At 47.8% G+C, this 23,617-nt stretch overlaps 1 protein-coding gene across 4 annotated transcripts in view; it reads right to left on the bottom strand.

The window, feature by feature from the left end:
• The window catches only part of CASK (peripheral plasma membrane protein CASK), a 629,306-nt gene extending 611,124 nt beyond the window's left edge, over positions 1 to 18,182 (bottom strand). Inside the window, exon 1 of one of the 4 annotated variants that reach the window (XM_089546010.1) lies at positions 17,411 to 18,182. In XM_089546010.1, coding sequence (XP_089402136.1) covers positions 17,411 to 17,469 — 59 coding nt within the window. In that variant the 5' untranslated portion in view covers positions 17,470 to 18,182. The remainder of the gene's footprint in view (positions 1 to 17,410) is intronic. The other 3 variants (XM_089546012.1, XM_089546011.1, XM_089546015.1) reach the window with 3 other exon arrangements.
• Between the last annotated feature and the right edge of the window lie 5,435 nt (positions 18,183 to 23,617).

Below are 23,617 nucleotides of genomic sequence, written 5' to 3'. Positions count from 1 at the left end.
ATTTTATGCTGCGTCGTGTGTTCACTTGTATGTCTTGTATATATTATTGCTTTTTTGCGTCTTTTTCCCTGAATATCACTTCACGAATTGTACTCCCTGATATGGTCATTTTTTGTGTTTTTTGCGTTTTTCTTTTTTTCTTTTTTTTTTACTTTCTAGTATTAATGCCTTACGTTAAGTTTTACTCATGTTATTTCCTTAAGTGTACCTTTGTGGCCTTTCATTACTACAGTTGTTCCTGTTTCATGTTTTGCTGCTTACTCTGTAACCCCCCTTACACAATGCCCCTATGGGGCCTGTAAGGTATTTTAAATAAATAAATAAATAAATAAAAAATGAAGGGAAAAACGGGGATGCAAAAAAAAGGCAAGAAGCGATCTTGTCGTCCATGGCGCCAAGACGCAGAACTCCAGGCATACTTGTTACAAGTATCGGCGTACATACACGTACAGGTATGTGCTCCAAGTCCAACCTGTGTACGTGGTGTAAACATTCCAACCAGCCTCACAGTCTGCAAAACTACAGAGCTCTCCCGACTTCCGCCGATGGCGCGCTCATGCAGTACGTCAGCTACAGACGCATTTCCTGCGTATACGCTCCACAAAACAACATCCGCCTGGGGCATGGTTATACAGTCAACACATCCAGCGACATGCAAAGCAGCCCGCGCATAAGCCAGTGGCATTTATTACGAGAACGCCGAGAGCCATCCGTGGTAAGCATGCAGGTGCAGCTTCCGACTTGGACAACGATCGGGCTCGGTGGCCGAGTGCGCGCACTGGGCTCCATTTCCGCCTTGGGGCGGAACAGCGCTTCCGGTTCATTATCAGGCGAGCTTCTCGTGGACGGCTACGTATGTACGTATGTACGCGCCCACACGGAGACGGCGTTGCCGCACGGATCAAAGACGCTGCATACACAGGCAGCGCACTGTTTTAACAGCGATGCGTTGCAGAAAACTTGAGCGAACTTGACTTTCACGCTTTCGAGTCCCAGATGCTGCGGCCACACTGATACAGAAATAATGACGTTGTTTTCGGTCCCGATTTTATCGAAACAGCGGACGCACAGAGGTATACGAGTGCGCACCAAGTTTGTTCATTTCCTCTTCATCGTTCCGAAAAACTTAATTGCGAGCGGCGATGAAACTACTGCCGGGAAGCGATTGGACAGCTGCGTCTCGGTCGAAAAAGCGAGATTCAAAAGAAATGCGGGTAATGCGCGCGTTCGCCACGTACACGGATGGTGCATGCATGCATGGATCGTTGCAAAGTCAGTACCTACACAGAATGCCTATAGTTAATTTGAATTCGTCAATTCTGTTCAAAATCGGAGGGGATATATGCTCCGCCTCAAGGATATGACGCCATAGTGTTAGTGGGGTAGTGCCCATATATGCGGAATCGGTCATTGTCTACTGTGCATAGCTGGGAGTCTTCACATTCACTCCTGTGTTGGCAGGCGCTACCACCACTGGGGGCTTGTGCGATCCAGGTTGAACTTCCCGAGCAACCTCTCGTGACTAATCATTAATTTAACAGCGACCTTCCACCGTGGGCAGTTTGCTCACTATCCGGTGGGCAGGTTGTGATGACGCCAAAAGGTCACGTGGCCTAGGTGGCCCACCTATAGGTTGCCTCTCGATATTTTTTGCTCACGACGCCGACGACGCCGGATTTTCTGCAGAACGGCAGCCTTAATGCTATCGCGTTAAATCGGACTAATCGTCGTCAATGCTTCAGTTCTTGTTCCCGACTGAACCATATTCGAGAGCAGTAGTCCATGGGCTGTACCATCATCATCATCATCATCCTGACTACGCCCACTGCAGGGCAAAGACCTCTCCCATGTCTCTCCAATTAACCCTGTCCTTCGCCAGCCGCGGCCACCACATCCATGCAAACTCCTCAATTTATCCGCCCACTTAACTTTCTGCCGTCCCCTGCTACGTTTGCTTTCTCTTGGAATCCACTCCGTTACCCTTAAGGACGAGCGGTTATCTTGCCTTCGCATTACATGTCCTGCCCAAGCCCATTTCTTCCTCTTGATTTCGACCAGGATGTCATTAACCCGCGTTTGTTCCCTCACCCACTCTGCCCGCTTCTTCCTATCTCTTAACGTTGCACCTATCATTTTCCTTTCCGTATCTCGCTCCGTTGTCCTTGACTTAAGCTGAACCCTCTTTGTTAGCCTCCACGTTTCTGCCCCATAGGTGAGTATACCGGTAGGATGCAAACGTGGCACGACAATTAGGCTCTATGCATGCTTTTCAAACGCTGCACATGGTTACAGGGAATTGCGTAAGGGAGCAGCGGTGACAGCGCACCTACGTCGATTTTCGTTCCAACGGGACATCGGGAGAATAAACGTCAACGGCGTTTGAAGAGAAATGCTGATAAAGGACTTAGTCGCACCAGATTCAGCAGCAGCCCGCCGTGTTCATTCGACACGACTGACCTCGCCTAAATCACCCTTGAAAGGCAGTTTCTCAATGAGCTCTGAGTGACCGGAGTATGAGGTCTACACTAAATCTCTAACTACCGGGCCATTGTACGCGGCTAAGTTGTTTTCGCGCACTGCGACCCCAAGTCCATTTAAGAACTATGCGACCTCTTTAACCTCAAGCATAACGGGATCATTTCTACAACGAATTCGTAGTTTTCTTTCTCGCCGTTCCGGGGTCACCTCCGTGCGCTCTGCACAGAAGGAAGTAAAAGGGAGGAAGCTATGCTCTAGCACACTTCCTTTAAGAGGACAACTGATTCCCTTTTTAGTCCCATATAGGCGTGTTCGCGCTTAGAGAGTAGCGCACTACTGACGAGTATCGCGTAGACATGAAGCGTCAGCGATTTGTGCGCCGTTTCCCTTACCGTGAGCACTTCCCGGACGTCATATGCCTTTACTCTATTTTACTGAAGACAAGCAGGAAAAGGAGAATACTCCATGCATTGTGCGTCAAAAGCCGTTTCCGTTTCTGCCGGTCCATTGTTACCAGTCTCGAGTGGGCTGTGCAGTCGCGCGCTTTAATAAATTGCGGAGATGCCTATTTCGTCATTCCTATTGCCGTTTATAAGATTTGTATCCCTTTATCAATGCCGTTCTCGGTGGCAGGGTCGTTAGGACAGCGCTGGTTGATCGTGGGCTGCACAAATAATCACAGAAATCGGAAGAGGACCGTCGAAAGCGCGTGCGGAAAGAATGCAACGAAGGTCCCAATGCAGTTGCGACATGTTTCTGCTGCATCGCTTTCCAGCCGACCTGGAATTAAATTGCTAATAGACGTCTTGAGTAAACTGGAAAGTCTTCGTACCGATTACGAACTATCGGATATACGTTCAACCCATTTCGTGAATGGCAGGCGCAGGGGGAAAAAATTGGCAGTGGTTTAGATCTGGTTAAACCTGGAGGATTGCGAAAGCAATGAGGAGAGAGAGAGAGGCGATGGCGGCACCGGCTAGCTATGCGCCGCTACTGCGCATGCCCAACTGGCGAGCGCGGCGGCGGCACCCCTGAGTCACCCGCGCAGCGACGGCGGCGGCGCGCCAGCTGTGCGCCGTGTGACGTCACTGCTCCTCGCGCATGCGCAGTGTGGCCTTTCGTCAGCTCAGCGAAATGGCTCGACGACTCGCGTAGTGTTGCTTTCGCAACAAATATCCGGTACATATGTTGAAACTGAAAAGCCCAAGGGAAATGACTTTTCTAGGGCTTAGCGCACTGTTAACAATTTGTTTCCGTTACCTTGGAATTACTGAGACTACGTACATCGCAACAGCGATGGTTAATTTACCTCCCCTTTGTGTTAATTTTGACCTAGTTATCAGGGGGGCGCCGCACCAAGACGATTGTGGGCAGGTACTCAAACGCAAACTTGCTTTGTAAGTACGTTGCAGTAGCAATATGGGCGCTGCGAATTTCTGTTCACTGATGTCACCCACCAATTCGACGACTTTCAGCGGATGTGAGTATGATGAGCCACGTGGAAAAAGGGAACTAAGTAAGGAGGATCGTGTAGCCAACGTAAGAATAGCTTTATTGACAAGACAACACAGGACACATCCCGGCACTAGTGACCGTTCCCACGTAACCTCATTTCGGTACCCAAACGCGATGACCGTTCCTCAGCAACATCCGTTAAATGGGAGACTTTCTTTGGCTGCCGCTCAGGGCGACTTCGATCAGAACGAGGTGCGGAAATGCGTCAGTGCACATTCAATGCCCCGAGATAGACGAAGCAAATCAGCAGCCCAATGCTACGGCACAGCCCAGGAGGTTGAAGGCACTATACGTATACGGTTTACGTCCATCGAGACGGGACGACAAACATCATAAATAACGGCAAACGATACGTGTGTGACGTGATATGCTGAACTTCAAATTCTTTCATGCGATATGAAGGTTGCTAACTTCTAAGTCGTGACAGGTACCTTCAGGAGATATATACGCAACACAGGGAGCTCTGCGCAATGATCAGTGAGCGTTGCAGATGTACTGCGGCGACCCGGCCGTAGCATACATCGGATCGCGCGATCGGTGTATAGCTGCGCACGGGCGGTTCCTTGGAAAATCTTTCGTGTTCCTACACAAGGCAACGAGACGCAACCGCGGAAACCTCGCTTCCTCGCGTGGCATTTATTCCGTCTTATTCCGCGCAGGATCTCTGTGAAAGGCCGGAGGGTGCGATAATAATAACAATAAAACAAAACACTGGGAGTGAAAATAACGGCTAAAAGGAAAGCTCTTTTGCTTCCGTCAGCATTTCTTAATAATAATAATAATAATAATAATAATAACAATAATAATAATAATAATAAGCGAGTGCAGAAAACGAAACGTAAAATTGACATTATAGGATGTCTACGAAGAGAAACTACCAATGAGCATAATGTAACACATAACAGAGCTGATGTGGGACAGCAAAACGATACATGGGATACATGTAATCGTACATCAACCAGGTTTTCCTGGTACAAAAGGATTGGACATGGACAAACACAAACAATATAAGTAACCAAAGAAGCAAAATACGCACTTACAAACTGACACGCCTTAGCGGTATTCAACTTGTATTTTGTTTTCATATGAAAGGTGCAGGGAAGTAAGTTGGAACATAATGAGCGCGTGTTCTAGTGCCGTATCTTGAGGAACAACGAGGTCTCCAAAAACGGTTTGTGGGCCTTAAGCAACGGGGGGAAACATATGGAACTAAGAAATCACTAAACTAAAACTGTTTCAAAACAACCGTGTGCATAGAAAGATCATTGAAACTCGGCATTGAAACTATTTTCAAACGTTCTGCGTCAGCATTCAGGCTCAGGTCATAGGGATGTTCTTTAAGAGGGAGTGCAACGTATGCCGTTTATTCGGTTGTGCCAGAGAACAGCATAGCGCCCGTAGAATGTTATTCCATATCGCAATACACTGTATATAGCCTAAAGCGCGCGCTACCAGTTCCCTTACCGATAAGGGCATGAAATATATTATACAGTAGACATGAAACGGCGCGAAGTTTTTTTACAAACATAAGCAAGGTGGGTGGTCTAAGAAAGGTCGCTGTCAAGGTACAAACCCAGATACTATACGACAGATGAATCCTCTAACGGTCCACAAGAACAAGATGAACAACCTAACCAATGCAAAGCAAAATGATAGTCAAGGAGTGCCTTCTTGAAAGGGCTACGGAAACAGATTGTGTTTTAGGTAATTAGGTTATTTCGAACAAGTCCCTAGCTTTTGTGGCAGCAGACTGTAAACAAGAAGCCGACTTCACAGTAGCTGCTGGCAGAAGTTAAAATCACCGTGTCATCGGTATATTGATAAAGGGAAACGAGGTGTCACGGTGTGGAGGTCATTTACGAAAATATTGAATAATAACGGACTGAGTATTGAGCCCTGCGGGACCCCAGAGTTAATACTTGAGAGTGCGCTACGAATTAGCCCAGCTGAGACAATCTGACGCCTATCTCGAAGGAAATTTGCCAACAACGACCAGAAGGCACCCGTAAATCCTAACAAGAAGAGCTTCTTTAACAGTAGACCGCGATGAACACTATCGAAAGCTTCGCTACAATCAAGAAGGAGCGCACAAGTAGCTCCATTATTATCAAGAGCTGCATTCAACTGATCGGAGAATGCGTCCAGGAGGGTGCGAGTGCTTTTCCCCTGCCGGAAACCATAGGCGAAAAGATGCTGTGCTCATCTAGAAAATCTAAGTTTTCAAGGTTACTATTTCTCAACTTATCTCAAGCTTCTTTTTTCTTGTTTAAATGTAGAATGGTCCCGCTGTGCTCTTCACTTTGGCACTGTCCCCTCACGCAATACCTCGCGTAGCGTCCCTTAGCATTCTTGAAAAGGGTTGAGAATTGGGCGAGTTGGTACGAATTCATACTGCTGTGGCATCACAAGGACAGGGACAGACACAGAGTAACAACAACACAAGTGCTCACTGACAACCGACAAAATTTATTAAAATTATTATTTCTTGTACAACGGGCTCTTTTCAAAGTTTCTTTAATAAATTTTTTCAGTTGTTAGTGAGCACTTGTGTTGTCGTCACTCTGTCTCCGTCCCTGTCCTCGTGGTGCCACAGCAGTATGCATTCTTGAAAAAGCAGCCCAACCTCCCAGAGAGGTCGAACTGATTTGGGTGCCATCCCACTTGCACAATCCGGGAAACGAGGCAGCTCACAATAAAGCCCGAGGTTTTGTCTACCGGGCAGGGAGCTCGCCTGTTCATCCAGGGTTTACGACAGACGGCATGACCTCTTTTCATGACATATTACCCACCATCACACCTTGGGCAGGCGAGTTTATCCCCCTCCGGCTAAAACGCTGTCCAAAGCACAAGAAACCACGTGGAGACGTCTTCAGACGCGCTCCCTGACGAACCCCGCGCAACTGTCACTCATGTATACCCCTCTCAATACGAACACCAATGTTTCCGCAGTGGCGAACGCGCCACTTAGGACCACATCTTATGGGATTGTAGGGAAGAGCCGCCTCCGGCGGAGCTAGTACGAATCCCTTCTCTCGAGCGGTGGAAGGCTGTGCTGGCCAGCTCAGACCCGAAGACGCAAGTCCGGGCCGCCGAGTGGGCCAACAAGGTCGCCAACAGTCATGGACTAGCGGCCACCTAACACGGCCCTCCGGTCACCAAGCTCTTATTGATGAAATAAATGTTTTCCAATCCAATCTAGGGGTTAGTAAATGACGGTTGTTGTGATTAATATTATTGAAGCGAAAAGCATCACTAGGCTAGTCAACACCGCGCTTCGCGTGAGCCACACTACAGATTTGACACTTCTGTGCATGCGCGAAACGGAGTGACGTCGCGCACGGCGCAGACTCTCGCCATGGAAGGAGAAGAAGCAACAGTCGGACGGCGCAGAAACAGGCAGAAGTGCCAGTGCGACCAAGGTCTTCACGGCAGACTTTGTGAACAATCCGTTCGGCTACGTGTGTGGCGTTTGTGAAAGACTATGGCATTTGCGGAATTTAAGCCGGTAAGTGATGCCATGCGGCAGACATTGAGCTTAGTATCTGTTCAGTTGAGTGAAACCGTGGGTAGGGTGTGTGCCTCATGTATGGCATTCTTAGTCAAAGAGAAAGACCCCCTGCTCAGCGTTTGACCTTTCGCCGCAGCCGTGCGCAGTGCGCATTTGAAAGGAGAGGCATAAAAGGCGCGCTTGCCCATAGAACAGGCGCAGACACTCGCCATGGAAGGAGAAGAAGAAGCAACAGTCGGACGGCGCAGAAATGTCACCAAGGCAACAAAAACAACACCGATCCAGAAGTGGCAGCTTGGGAGTTGGCTGAAAAGCAGCGAGAGCTTTTCGCTTCGAGATATCCAGGCTTAACCTTAGCTAAGCCACAGCAAATTTTTATTATTATTATTATTATTACGATGGTGATACAATATATTAACATCCCGAGCTCAGTCTTGTTCTTTTACGTACACCGAATTGCGCGATGCGTCACAGGTTCACACATGCGCGTCACTCACATCCCTTGCTCGAGGGTGGGGACACCCTTCGTACCACCCAAGGAGGATATATAAAACTTGCTGGAGTGGAGGGGGCACTTGTCAAGTGAAGCCGGCCGCCGCCATCTTGCCAGTGGCAGAAAGCGCGCTTGACGCCGGCTCGCGCTGCTGTTTTGGCGCGCTGTTTGAGTGCAAGCTGACGCGACGGGCATGCAAACAGCAACGGTTTGATAATGGTTGCCTCTTGCGTTGCCTACGGATGTGCAAACAGGCTGAAGAAGGGTTGTGGCCTCACATTCCACCTGTAAGTACACGAAAACGTGTTCAATTGAGCCCTACGCGCGCGTTGTCGAGCGGCGCAAACTGATGTGGTAGATGTGTGCAACAAATAATAGTGCCTAAATTACTGGCAGGTTTCCAAAAGATCCGGAGCTGCGGAGCCTGTGGGAGCGGGCCGTTCGCCGTGAAAGATCCACGGAGCTCCTGGGTTCACGAGTGAGGCATTTTGTTTCCTCGAAAAGTTTGCACAAGCACGGAGTGAACCGTTCGCTCTGGTCGTAGATGACATGGCCATACGGAAACACGTAGAACTCGTTGGAGACAAAGTTGTCGGGTACGTAGACTTTGGAACGGGGTTAGATGATGATAGTCTCCCCGAAGCCAGAAATGTGTGTGTCTTCATGATTGTTGGTATAAATATCAGACTCAAGATGCCAGTCGCATACTTTTTAATTGACACACTAACTGGAGCGGAGAGGGCGGAGCTGACCAAACAATGTATTGAGAAGCTTGCATCAGTTCAGGCTGAAGTTGTCTCTCTTACATTTGACGGTGCCTCATCGAACTTCACTATGGCTAAGTGCTTAGGTGCTCAGCTTCGACCGGACTCTGATGGGTTTATTACAAGCTTTGTCAACCCAGCTGATTGCACTAAAAATGTTCACGTTATTTTAGATGCCTGCCATATGATTAAGCTCATCCGCAACTCATTGGCAACCGTAAGCCACCTCATCGACGCTGAAGGAAAGCATGTGAAGTGGGCTTATGTAGTAGCATTGGAGGCTTTGCAATGTGGAGAGGGTTTGCGTCTTGGCAACAAGCTCACAAAGGTCCACGTTCAGTGGGAAAAGCAAAAAATGAAGGTCCGATATGCTGTACAAGCCTCAGTTGCCGATGCCTTGGACTTCTGCGAACAAGTGCTCAAGCTGCCACAATTCAAGGGTGCCAGCGCAACATCAAAGTTCATTAGAATTTTCGATCACTTGTTCGACATCATGAACTCCAGGAACCCATTAGCAAGGTCTTATAAGGCACCTCTTCGTAAGCAGAATGAATCCTGCTGGAAGCAATTCTTTTTGGAGACCGGGGCGAACATAAACGGGCTGAGAGATCCGGCAGGACGTCCAGTTACAGAAGGACTAAAAAAAACTGGATTTGTTGGCTTTTTGATATGCATGGCAAGCACCGAAAGAATGTTCGACGAGCTTGTCGGCCAGGATCAGCTGAAATACTTGCTGACCCACAAACTCAGTCAAGATCACGCCGAGAACTTCTTCGGGTCCATACGTGGACGAGGGGGACATAACAACAATCCAACAGCTGCGCAGTTCATGGCTGCATACAAGCGTCTGTTGGTTCAGACGGAAGTGACGTCTTCCAATTCTGGAAACTGCTCCCAAGACATCGTCTCCATCTTGAATTCAACCATTACTGTAGCCATGGTAGATGCAAAAAGCACGGTCACTGACATGCGCAGGTCATCAGTCCTGCAGCCCGATGACCACGACTGCACACATCGCATTGACTGGCCCGAAAGTCTTTCTGCTTTTGTCGGTGCCGTGGTGCCATATATAGCAGGCTTCATTGTGCGAAAAGTTAGTGCAACGACAACATGCGACAGCCCTGCACTCTGATGCGCTTGCGCCTTTAATTAAGCAGAAGAGCCGGGGTGGACTTGTTTCGCCGTCGCAAGACGTCATTGGCCTGTGTGAAGCAGTTGAGAAGGGGCTGCGACGGCTGCAGGCTGAATGTGATGCCATTACAACGGTGCTGTCAAGGGCAAAACACCTTATCTTGGAAGTCCTGGGTGTGTCCTCAGAGAAAAAGTGGTTCCAGAAACTGGAGGAGCACATCCTTGACTTCGATCCGCTCGACAATCATATCTACAATTTTTGTGCAAAAAAATCGCTGAAGAGTACGTGAAAGTGAGGATACACCACATGACAAAGGAACGAAATCGGGAATTGATCAAGAATAAAGTCAGACCAGTTCTGTCAAGGGTGATTATCTTCAATCACCAGTAGGTTGCCTCTCACCATTATTTTTACTGTGCGTCTGATTATTAAGCTTTTTTTCCCTTAATATTTGTTCAGGTTAACTGCTTTCTACATTCCAGTTGGCTGCTGATGGATGAAAAATAAACGTTTACAACCCCAACCGCTTGCTTTCATTGTTTTATAAACGCGAGCAACTTCATAGGCAGCGCGAAGAAGCACGAGCGCGGTTGCGCACTGCTCCTTTTTGCCACTGGCAAGATGGCCGCCAAGGCTTCACTCTCCCGCATAGGCGCGTATAGGCGGCTTCCACTCCAGCAAGTTTTATATATCCTCCTTGGTACCACCCCGCGCCGCCGTCTTCCCCTCGCGGCGCCATGTTGGGTCATCGAGGCCATCTGCTTGCTCGTCCCCGGACTTCATTTTCAGTGTACTAAGTGCACTGGAGTCCAGCAGACCCTGTTCGTAATCTGCCCGGGTGTCGTCTCTTGAACTCACTCATTTTGAGACTGCAGCGAAGAACCGGTACCTTCGCACCGGCAGTCCTTAAAGTCCGCAGAGCTCGCTTCTTTTTATTCGTCCGCGTCAATCGAGCAACGACCTCCGCAAATCAACGGCGCTTCCCAATATGTAGCTCGCAAGCGAGAACGAGGCCAGATTTTGCCATGAACATGATTCACGCGCTTTCTACTTTCTCCTGGCAAGGTTTCTTCTGACTGTCTCCTCAATCAAACAACAATGAAACGCCTGTGTCTGAACCTGTAGGTTTATTCATATTAAAAAGAAGACCAGAAATCAGCAGCTCCGCTGTACAGAAAGAAAATGAAGGAAGCAATAAATAAATAACTAAATTATACTCTCTCATTCTGCACATGTCAATGTGAAAATCGAGAACTTTTCGATGCATGCGTTTTCATTTTTTGTTTTGGAATTCCGTTCTTCCGTTGTTTTCTAATTCCCATATTCCTGGAAAAGCCGCCGCGGTGGCTCAGTGGTTATGGCGCTCGGCTGCTGACCCGAAAGACGCGGGTTCGACCCCGGCCTCGACGGTCGAATTTCGATGGAGGCGAAATCCGTGCACTGTGCGATGTCAGTTCACGTTAAAGAACCTCAGGTGGTCGAAACTTCCAGAGACCTTCACTACGGCGTCCCTCATAGCCTGAGTCGCTTTGGGACGTTAAACACCTATAAACCATCATTATCCTGGAAATGCTTTTTTATCTGGTTTCGACTGCTCCCCGGAGGATTCTGCGGTTGTGCGTCATACCAGTCTTGTGCACGTTACAGGAAAGAAATCCATTATAATTACTTCATTAAAAAAGTAATTGATTTCAGTGGTTAATTACAGCACCCCGGAAGTAGCTGAACAATGACAAAAGAGTAAACGATCACTATTACGTTAGTTCTGACTTTTATTAACATAAGACGCAGACTAGAATGAGCCGGTGCGGCCTCCTTGATCGGCTGTTTGTCGCAATTCATGTATGTATTTTCACTAGCAGTTATTTCTCTAAGTTTTCACCAGTATTTTATCCGTGTTTCTCACTCACTAAACACATTCTGCTGCGCCGTCGTGAAAAAAAAAATGCGAAACGCGGAAACAGCAAGGTAGTTAAGCTTGGGTTTGCATATCCGGATATCCTGACCAGCGCGGATTTTCCGCAGCTCGACCATTTTGTATCTCTACTGCGAAGGAATACCCCGCTCTGCCACTACAGAGTTTGCCCTCGTGTTCAGGCTCTCGAAATTGCATCTATGGTTTGCAGCCTTTTTTTTCTTGTTTGGAATAACTAGAACTGATTACAAGTAATGGAGTACTAAGAAAATCTAACTGGATTACCGAGACATTACCCCTTGCGAAAAGTAATCAGTGCAATACAAGTTCGAAAATAACGTAATTTATTACAAGTAACCAATAACTAGTAACGCGTTACGCACAACTCTGTACAGTATTACACTTGATCCCTCCACTGCTTTTTTTGTCGATTATATTTGAACAAATGGGCCTCAGCAAGCTTCGTCTATTGGTTCAACAATTGCTTACGATAATTGGGTTATAATGGTGGTGACTGCGAAGAAAAAGAAAGCAAGAAAGAGAGAGAAAGAAGTAGGAAAGAAGTAAAGAAAGAAAGAAAGAAAGGAAGAAAGGAAGAGAGGAAGAAAGAAAGAAAGAAAGAAAGAAAGAAAGAAAGAAAGAAAGAAAGAAAGAAAGAAAGAAAGAAAGAAAGAAAGAAAGAAAGAAAGAAAGAAAGCAGGTTTACTCAGAAACTTCATATATGCGCGATGTTTCCCGGAAAGTACACAACCCACACGCTCGTCTCTTACGTCACACACACCACAAGTCCACGGGGCCCGATGGCGCAACTCCAGCATGCGTATATGCGACTCGATATTTCTGGCCGCATGTAGTCCGGACTTGGGGGCCCCCGCGGCTTATCCCGTAAGAGTGTTCCACAATCAGCGGAAACGTAAGAGGGAGGAGCGGTCAAGTGAGCCCAGAAGAGGGGGGACCCCCGCGGTGACCGCGCGGGCGTCCCCTCGTCTGGAGAGTAGCACTTTCGGACTACGCGCGCTACTGGGAGAAAGGAGAGGGGGGGGGGGGGGGGGGGGGGGGAGGTTGCAGCGCGCGCTATCTTTCGCCGAAGTTATCGCTCGGAAGCTGAACGAAAAGTAGTCGGCACGGGGATTTTTCCTCGCGCGTATACGAGCGCGATAAACGCGGGCCCCGGCTAGGCGCGAGTTCAAGAAGCTGGGCCACGCGAGATAGTGCGCATTCTAGGGCGTCGCAGAAAGCGCAGCAGTTTTGATCGTCGTCGAGTCTCGGCAGTAAAATGAAATAAGCTCGAGTCGTTCACGGCGAAGCTATACTCGCGATCCTCACCTCGGAGGGAAAATGCAGCGGCCCATACGGCAGCCTGCTCGACGGAGAAGACGAGGCTCCACTCTTCAGATATATATTCTGACGACGAACGAAAATACTGAGTATTTAGGCAGCCCTGCAGTTAAACTACGGAGATGGAATGGCTTACGAAAGTACAGAATGTTTCTTTGGAATAAAACTGCGCCGTTTCGTGCTTGCACATCTCATTTCCTTTACTTTTCTTGAGATACATTAATGTCGTTACTATACGACATATATTGTACGTCGCATATATCCTGCCTGCACGTTTTGTATCTTTTACAGTTTATACATACTTTTTTTTTTTTTCATTGGAAGACACAACCGCGGCTTCTGGATATTATTGAGCATGGGACATCGACTACATGTCCCAGCACTCATTGCGACAGTAGGCGATACGGGCATGCGAGGCTGACTTGCGATCATGCATCACAGCTCGGCGCTTAGCATCCGTGGCAAAGAATGTGAAGCGGCGGTGTTCACGGCATGGGAATAGAAAGCATGACCTCCTGGCTTTCCGGCAGAAACTGAAGTTGTGGTCCAGAAATAGTACCGTTTATCATACAGCCCATTACAGCAGGCATCCCCAAATGTCCAGAAAGCGGTGCCTTCGAATCTCCCTCTCATAGGACGAACATGGCCACTTATTGATATCACCAACCGCTGGGCAGTCAACCAGTTTCTATTCGCACTCCATCACGTGCACTCTCTAAAGGCCGTTCAGTAAAACGAGCATTTGGGCAAGTTGGTTACTTTCTTGGGACATAACTACAGTGCGAAAACCATACGCACGTAAGGAAGAAGCACTCACAGACACGGACAATCACTGCACTCAAGTGATTTTTTGGCATCAAGGCATGGTGAATATGAAGGCTGCGTCGCGCATGCGCACGCAGAATACAGAGAGAAGGGAAGACATGTGCCAACGACACATCGAAAGGTACAGTCTTTGTCCAAAGTATACAGCCCAAGGGATCTGCTTCTGAGCCGTGCAGCGCGGCTCCTCTTGCATACTCAGGGACTCTAATCTCACGAAGGCGGATGGAACGTGACTTCTAAACCCTCCCCAGCTTAGAACTGCCAAATGTGCTTAACAACCCCGCTGGACGGCTTGGAAGCGAAGCCCCTGGGCTGTACATTTCTGACAAAGACTGCAAATCTTATCCTGTGGCAGAAAAAAAGGTCGTATTTCGATCTATACAAGAAAATCGAAGCCCTTCCCTTATATGGTACGCTTCCAGAAATTCGCGTGCGGTCTGATCTTTGCTTTTGCCTAGTATCTTTGCACTGTCAAAATGCGGCGAACGCGTCTTCAGGACGTGCAATGTTCAACCAAGCGCACACCCTCGTTGTTCTCTAAATTTCGTCCGTGCTCCCTTCAGCGGTCGTTGCCTCATCTGCCAGTTTGTCCGACATAGGCTTTTCCACATGACAGTGGCATCTCGTACACCCCACCTGATTGGCACTGCACACAGGGTAAGCCCCTGTGTGCAGTGCCAATCAGGTGGGGTGTACGAGATGCCACTGTCATGTGGAAAAGCCTATGTCGGACAAACTGGCAGATGAGGCAACGACATCGCATGGCTTAGCATTGCAGGTACTGCAAAGAAGTGCTCGCCGCATTTTGACAATGCAAAGATACTAGGCAAAAGCAAAGATCAGACCACACGTGAACTTCTGCAAGCGAATCTATATAAGGAAAAGGGCCGAGAATGCGTAAGCGATGCTTCGATTTTCGTGTATAGATCCGAACACGACCTTTTCTCTGCCACAAGACGTCTGGTGTAAGTTTGTCGTTGGCATGTGCGTGCCTTTCTTTCCGTATTCAGTAGGCGTATGCGCACCGCAGCATTTATATTCATCATACCTTAGCGAAATAAATCAGTCGTGACTGCGGCGACTGTCCGCGTCTGTGGGTATTTCTTCCTCGTGCGTTTGTATAGTTTTCGCGCTGCAGTAATGTCCCAAGGCCATTCAGGCTTGTCCGGTCGGGCAGACAAAAAACGGTCCGTGTGAACGACTTTGCACAACTTTTTTCGAAATGGAGAGCGCAGAAAGACGCAAATGGAACGCGCACTACGAGTTCTTCAACAGCGAGGAACCACGCCACGGCAATTACACGTAGTACAGGTCAGTCGAGGGTGCAGCGGTCATCCCAGACGAGGGGCTAATTGAAAATCAGCGGGAGATGCCTCTGTGCAGCGTCAGATGAATATCAAGGATAAGTCGGGCTGGCATCGCCTTCACGTAAAGCTGCCGGTGTGAGATCGCGGGCTATGCCCGGAAGCTATCCGACGGGGGTGGCAACCAGTTGCCATTGGTATTCTGGAGAGGGCGGAAAAGTTGGCTGGCACGGTGATGCTGATGTGACGTCAGTTATGTGAAGCGCGTTTTCAAGCCTGTTCTCTTCCCCCTCTCCCTCTTTTTTTCTGGGGAACAATATACGTTGGAAGGAGGATCGACACACTTCGCGGCAGGAACGGTGGTTTGCGCAGGATGTGCGCGCTTTGATGCGCTTTTAAATTGCGTTTCCTTTTTGACAACACCTGTTCCGCCGTTTACTGTTGCTCGAGAAAGACAGTCTGCTAATTCTCGTAGAGTGGGACTCACTACACTGTTACTTAATCTTGTAAAAAGTTTCACCCTCCAAGGACAAGACTTCATTCTGGCAGCAATCACTTCCGGCTCTTCACTTTAATTCTTTTGAGGCCGCATTTATCATAGCAATTCAGAAGCAATATTTTACAGCCTACACAGCTCATCCAGGACTCAAGAAAACCTATTCGCTAGTTTTAGAACGAAAAACACCCATGGTTTGTTTTTACGCCCACATACAAAATATCTTAATCAACTGCCGAAACAGTTGGAGCATGTAATATTGAAGCACCCGGATTTATCATAACAGATGTACGCGACGCAAGAAATCCAGAAAAAAAGAAATTATTAGCGGTGGTAAAATCTGCCAGCCAGGAAATGGAGGAACACGTGCCACCAAGCTCATTGTTTCGCGAAACATTTATTGCTGTGTTCGCTAGTTGGCTTACAAAAGCGCCCTGTTTGCGAGGTATGAATAAACTAAATTGTCCTAAAACGAAGAAAGCTGTGTGTTCTCAATGTACACCATTGAGTACAAAGCATCTAAAAGGGTTAACGAAACGCACTGTTGGGAAAGAATTCATCCAGAGGAAAACTTAAATGATCAGCTTGAGAAATCGCGATCACCGGGCAGCCTAGTAATACACACTCGGGGAAGAGACGGAGGTCATGGTAAGAAGCGTTTATCTTATTCGACTCGTGGCGAGACTCAAGCAAGGCGATAAGGGCCTCTTACAAAACAGTGGCCTGGAGTCGAGACACTTGGGAAAAGAGCTTTTACTCTTCGAGTATTTATTCAAGTTGCGCCTACCGTCTCCACTATCATTATCATCACTGCGCTCCGCAGCACGCTGATGCGTACAGCCGCGACAAACTGCTCGCAAAAGATGTCTCTTTCACCGCATCTGAGCGACGATCTTCTATAATAAGTATCAGCCAGCGCCACGCGATTCTCGTGCTTCAATGACGCGACACGTACTACGTCAGCGCCGCCGCTGGCGCCTGAGTGAAATACATAAACACGCCCGAGTGCGTCTACGAACGGAAACTGTAGAGATGAGTCAGGCCGAACACACACATGACGCTCTCGTGCCGGCACCATTTATAGCGCATCAAACAAAACCGGTCTTTTTCTGATGCCAATCTACCGAACGCGTTAAGAAAAAAATAATAATAGTAAGCTCCGAAACAGATGCATGCCACGAACTTTTTCAGCGAATCTGCAGTGTCGACTGCTAACGTTCAGAAATACACGAAACGAAACTAAAGCGCACATGCTCTCTTGGCTGTTCGACAGTTGCCAACAGTACAAATGTTATTCGGGAAAAGATGACACGCCTTATCTTCGTCACTTGTCTGATTGGAAGCCAGCGAATCCGTTATTCCCCGTCAGCCGCGCGGAGTATCGCGCAAGCGGATCTAGCAGCCGCGCGTACGAGCTAACGAGAAACGCGAGGCGCGTCAAAAACGCTCCAGCGCCCCGCAACAGCTGTTGGCAACGGGCGAAGGATGCTCAGGAGCACGCGCCCCGCTCCGCCTCATCCCGGCCGAGAGAAGACGCGCGACGACGTCCCGAGACACCAACCACCGGCGACCGCGCGTCGCTGCCTCCTGCGCACAGGGCGCGCGCGCGCAGTGCCAGAATCGGGAGCGCAGTCGTACTCACTTTCCGATGAACTCGTGCATCTCGTAGACGTCGTCGAAGACCACATCTTCATCGGCCATGCTTATCGACGACGCGCTCGAGACGGAAGACCACCACACGGTATTACTAGACGCAGAAGCGCCACTCGAGCCCGAAGTCGTCGTCTTCTCGCCCGGTGGTTCACTGCAGCCGCGACAGCGGGAGCCGGCGTGCGCTGCTGCTCTTGTTTATGCGATCACTCCGACACACTTGACACCGCGCACACCCCTTCTTCGTCTGCTCGCCGGCAGCGACGGACGATCCCCGCACAGACACACGCGCACGCACACACACAGAGAAAAATATACTCACGAACACCGCACGATGTGGAGGGAAAGGGAGAGAGCGATAAAGAGGAGAACGGAAGGAGCGCTGCCGAAGGCGAGGGAGAAAGAGAGAAAGAGCGGCGCGCAAGCGCGCACACACAGGAGGCGGCCGGCAAACACTTCTCCACTGGTCGGTCGCTAGGTCAGTAGGAGCCCGGCTCGGCGGCTAGGCCTAGCACCAGCGCCGGCGCATCCACTGACATATCTGTCTATCTCTCTGGTGAGCGGGATGGCTAGCGCCGGCGTCGCGCGCAACCGAGATGCGAGCCCTAGGCGCGGTCCATGGCTCGCGCGGGGGCTGACGTGCGGCGGCCAAGTGCCCTCGATCGGTGCCAGACTAGCGTCGTTGGCTCGCCCGTGACATCAGCGGCCGGAGAGCGAGCGCACTCCGCTGCGGCCTTCGCTACCGCCGCCGATACGCCGGAGAGCTCGTCGGAGCGCCGGGGATTTCTCAGCGCAGCGCCGGAGACCGCGGGCGAGCCGGAAAACGGGACTAGCGTCGAGGAGGAGGAAATGAAAGGGGAAAGAGAGCGCGCGGAGAGAGGAATGCGAGGTTGTGCAAGGAAAATCGTAAAAGGATCGAAGGGGTGAAAAGAAGCAAATTGTAACACGCGCGCATGCGCATCGGTTCTTGCGCCATTCGCCAGATGGCGCGAGAAGTAAGCGAAGCTTTCTTTCTTGCGGCCAAAACTCGGAAAAATGAACTAATATTACAGTAGGATACAGCGTAAAAAAAACAAACAAACAGCAGTTGCTAACACTGGGCTACGGTCCACGGCATACTATATTACTCTGCTAGCTAGTCACAAAAGTAAACGAAATCAACTTTTTAATCTCAAAAGAAAACATTCGACAGAAGTCTGTCTGGTTGGGAAATTTAATGTTAGGAGAAGGTAAGTGACGCCAACCAAGTAAAATACAGGAAAAACACGACGTTTCGGGACCGGCTCGGCCCCTTCTTCACGGTGTGACTACGGGCGAGCGCAGCTTGGCTTTTTAAGCCCCTGTGTGGAGGACCTGCGGGTCAATGGCCGCAGCCCATGGACGTAGGATGAGGGGAGAGTCCCCAGGGAACGATTAACATTCTCTCGTGTTTGCTGTATGTGCCACGACTCGAGTAGAAGCCTCCTGCGTGGGTTAGCTTCCGTTTCCAATACAATGGTGCTGTCGAATTGACTTCGACAGCACCCAATTGACTTCGACCCAATTGACTTCGACAGCACCATTGTATTGGAAACGGAAGCTAACCCACGCAGGAGGCTTCTACTCGAGTCGTGGCACATACAGCAAACACGAGAGAATGTTAATCGTTCCCTGGGGACTCTCCCCTCATCCTACGTCCATGGGCTGCGGCCATTGACCCGCAGGTCCTCCACACAGGGGCTTAAAAAGCCAAGCTGCGCTCGCCCGTAGTCACACCGTGAAGAAGGGGCCGAGCCGGTCCCGAAACGTCGTGTTTTTCCTGTATTTTACTTGGTTGGCGTCACTTACCTTCTCCTAACAACTTTTTAATGTTCATCATTATTGAAGAAGCCAGGTATCAAAATTCTAGAGCCATAAACCATCTTTTATCACAACTAGAGGCCGGATTTTTAGGCACTAAAAAGCACGTTTAAGGTGCCATAAATAGGCGGCTAAAATTGCATTTTAGGCACCTAACAGAGAAAAATAGGCACTTTAAACTTTATCAAAAGTGCACACAGTTCCAAACTTCAGCGCGCAATATCTTCCGTAAAATAAAACAAAAATACAGTAGGAATGATTTGGGACCTTAAGCAAGGTGCGAACATTAGAAGCCGTTTTTTTTAAGTCTGTCACTCAACTTTTCGTACAATACACATGCTTCAGCAGAGCAAAAGGGACAGTTACCAACCCTTTTAAAACACCTTGGTATACCTCGAAACAAACAATTCGCTTGTCGTGTACAAAAGTAGAAACAATGAACACCTTAACAGGAGGCCATGTATTTAGAAATTGATAGAAACATTGTCAATTCAAGGCATCTGACAAATGAGTTCAGTCTTCGCTCACACATTATTTGAAATTATTTATTGTAGGCATACATGATGCTTCAACATTAATAAATATGTTGTCATTTGTGTAAACAGCATTTTATAGTTTGTGGCTTCTCGCGTCTGGAGCCACGCGACTATCAAATGGTGCTTGCTATTAGAAATGTCTGATACCATAAATACTAGATGCTAGAAAATGTTTCACACAGTGCTGCTTGATGCGGAATATGCCGAAAAGAATCGTAGTTCTGCACGGGCCTACGTACGTCCACGAGGATCCATGGTAAAATAAACATCATCCATCTAGAAATCACTGTTAAAGCTATGGAAGCAGTAGCAGACAAGGACCATCTCCAGATTGATGGACTCAAATTTATGCTTCTTATCAGTAAGAACAAGCTTGTATGCTGAAAAGGAACGCTCAACATCAACGGATGTTACAGGAGCGTGCTTGTACTTAGGAACATTTGATGGCTTTACACTGTTCGGTATCATAGAATGTTCACCTTCGATATTTTCGGCTGTCGTGGTTGTTATTGTGCACGCAGCCGGCGTAGGTGCAGTGTTCACCACAGCCAACTTTCGAGGTCATCTAATGTTGCCACGTGTGTGTTCTACACAAAACCGAAATGGATTCGAAAGCAAACACAATCTGAAAGCAAAACCACAGCGTATTTCAGGCCCCTTTTCTGGAAAATAGGGCATTTTTAGGCACCGACGTCGGAAATAGGCATTTATAGGCACTGACACCCAAAATAGGCATTTATAGGCACTATAAAAACAGTATTAAACATATTGTCAACACCTAATTCGTGCTCATATGTAAAAATGGTGCACCTACGAAGCGCTGAAAAAAATAGGCATTTGCCTAAAATCCGGTCTCTAATCACAACACATGACAAGGACACAGAACGAGAGGACACAAACACAGTGCTAACTATCAACAGCTTTACTGTGAAAAAACACACCTATATATACACATTGCAATGCAGTGATATCACGACACATATGTGATGTCATCGAGCCTGCATGAGTGCAAATTCTTTTCGGGAAAGAATAACAGATACGGTGCTAACGCAGGCACTTCTTAATTGGTCTATCTTTTTCATTTCCATTATTTTCCATGTGCACTTATCCTTGTTTTTACCGACTATAACTGTCGGTTCCGATAGTCTCTGATAAGTTACATAGACTATACAGGGTTAACGAACCAGAAAGTCACATGCCCAGGATGTCCAAGAACAAGCACAGAGTTCGCTTTGTTGAATGTAAAGAAGGTGTGATGTATTAGATTCCGCTATCGTGTGGGAAACAATACGAGGGGGTACCCAAAAGAAACCGGACTTATTTTTGTTTGAACTTATTTGTTCACATTTTAAGCACAGACCTTCAATCTCCTTCAAAGTATTCCCCACTGGCAATGATACGCTTGTCGAATCTTTCATTCCATTTTTCAAAACATTGTTTAAATTCATCTTTTGTGATGCTTGAGAGTGCCTCCGTCGTTTTTTTCTTCACCTCAGCAACATAAGCGAAACGCTTTCCATTCACCTATTTTTTCATTCTAGAAAACAAAGAAAGTAGCACGGGGCAAGGTTGGGAGAGTATGAGGGTTGAGAAATAGGGGTCATGCCATTTTTGGTCTAAAATTGTCGTAGAGACAGGGCTGTGTGAGCAGGGGCATTGCCATGATGGAAAAACCAGTCACCCGACCGCCACCAATCTGGCCGCTTCCACCGCACACTGTTGCCCAATCTTTTCAAAACATCCAAGTAGAAAGCCTGGCTAACTGTATGACCCTGTGGAACAAATTCTCAATGGACGACTCTTCTCACGTCTAAAAAAAAAATCAGCATTGTTTTGAGGTTTGGTTTCACCTGACGAGCTTTCTTGAGGCGAGGTGAATTTGAAGTTTTCCATTGGCACGATTGTTGCTTCGATTCAGGATTCAATTCAGGAACACTTGAGTTGTCCCCATAGCATCGTCGTTGTACGTCTTTCTTAATATTTCAAGAGTTTCCATTCAACTTTTTCCGAGCAAAAATCAGAATTTCACTGGCGCACGCTGTTCACGAAAATCAGCCATTGCAAAAACGACATTCACACAAAACAGTCGTCACTCTAAAACTCTGCCTAAACTAGTCTGACCTCCTTCAACGACGGCACTCGGCTTACTGACTCTGGAATGTTCGTTCTATGCGCTCCTAGTGGCAAAACGCGGTACCACAGAAGCTTTGCCGACCAAAAAATTTAGTCCGGTTTCTTTTGGGTACCCCCTCGTATGTAGGACAGACTGGTCGGTGATCATCTTCAAGAGCACAAGTGCAACGTAAAGAACAAAAATGAACAAGATGGGTTGGTAGTAGGACATTGTAATGAGTGCCAAGGGTGTACACCTCTCTATGACAAGACAATTATAGTCAGTAAAACCAAAGATAAGCGCACTTGTGAATAACTGAAGCGGAAAAGATAGATGCAGTGTCTGCATTAGCATCCCATCTGTTATTCCTTCCCAAAAAGAATTTGCGTTCATTCGGGCTCGCTGATATCACATATGTGTGGTGATATCACGGCATTACAGTGTGTGTATATAGATGTGTTTCTTCACAACAAAGTTGTAGGAAGTTAGCACTGTATATGTGTCCACTCGTTCTGTGTCCTTGTCGTGCGTTGCACTACAAGACGTTTGTAGGTCAGAACCAACAGGCCCAAGTTCCTACATTATTGAAGTAAAATTCTAGAGCTTATAACTTTTATCTTGTGATTAGCTTCTTGTTAAGGTGACAGAAGAAGTTTTAACAACATACTATTTTTTTGTTGCGGAGGAATTCTGTGCAGCGGTGATGAATGTGGGCACAGCTTCACTGTAGACAAGTTGTATATGAGAATAGTTAAACATTGCGGTGTCACTTTTATGCAAGCTTTAGGGCCTGCTCTCCGTACCTACGACTTTTTGTTTTTGGTTAAAGAAGCTTCAGAAAATGAGTTTTACCTGTCCTAATCACCTCTATATCAATGTGCACCTTTAATACCAACGCTATAAAGATAGTTCAAACCCGCCAAAATGGATCGACGAGTTTGGTGCTCTACCACTGAGGCCAAGGTAACGGGGTCGGGCCTCAACAGCAGCAGACACGTTTACTGTTACAGTAGCTCCAAACTTTCGAGAGTGCATTGAAGCAGGCACCTTCTAAAGCCGCATCATAAATTGAATGATGTTCACGTTGCCTCAACAAATGTATTACACAGTATAGGCTAACAGGTGAGCTCGCTGAGGAGGCGATGCTACCCTGGAAATATTACTGTAATCCTGCATTAAGGGTTGCAGCACAGTATAAGACGCATATACTAGCAATATGAAAACAAAAACAAAAGGCACTCCTTTGTTTTGGTTAGTTCCTTGTTCTGTTGTTCTGCACAATATGCGCGTCATGGAGACAAACAACAGGCAAAGTGCATATCTAGGTGGTGCTTAAAAAAGAACATTAAAGGGACACTAAGAGCAACACCATTAAATTTCTGTTCTTTAACCTGTGACCACATCTTCTGGGACTGTCCGACAGATCCCCCACCAATATTGATCACTTCTGAGGCTCGCGCACCCGGGCCCATGGGAGACCCTGCTGCTCACCTTCGACCTGGAAACACAAGTACAGGTCCTGACAAGACGCCAAAAAGGTCACTGCTAGCCTCCATTGACGGCCACCTAGCAAGACCAACTAATCCACTCTTTACTCAAGCTGATAATAAAAGTTTTCCAATCCAAGTCTTTGTAAAATTTTATTCTATGGCTTTGTGCGGGTTGACATTTGCCTGGCAGCAATAAGTGCTCCATGATCACTGTTTTGAAG

The sequence above is a fragment of the Amblyomma mixtum genome, chromosome 5 (genome assembly GCF_055824585.1).
Source record: "Amblyomma mixtum isolate Tamu chromosome 5, ASM5582458v1, whole genome shotgun sequence".
Taxonomy (NCBI): domain Eukaryota; kingdom Metazoa; phylum Arthropoda; class Arachnida; order Ixodida; family Ixodidae; genus Amblyomma; species Amblyomma mixtum.
Note: the sequence above shows the minus strand (reverse complement) of the source record. Positions and strands in the feature narration are given on the sequence as shown.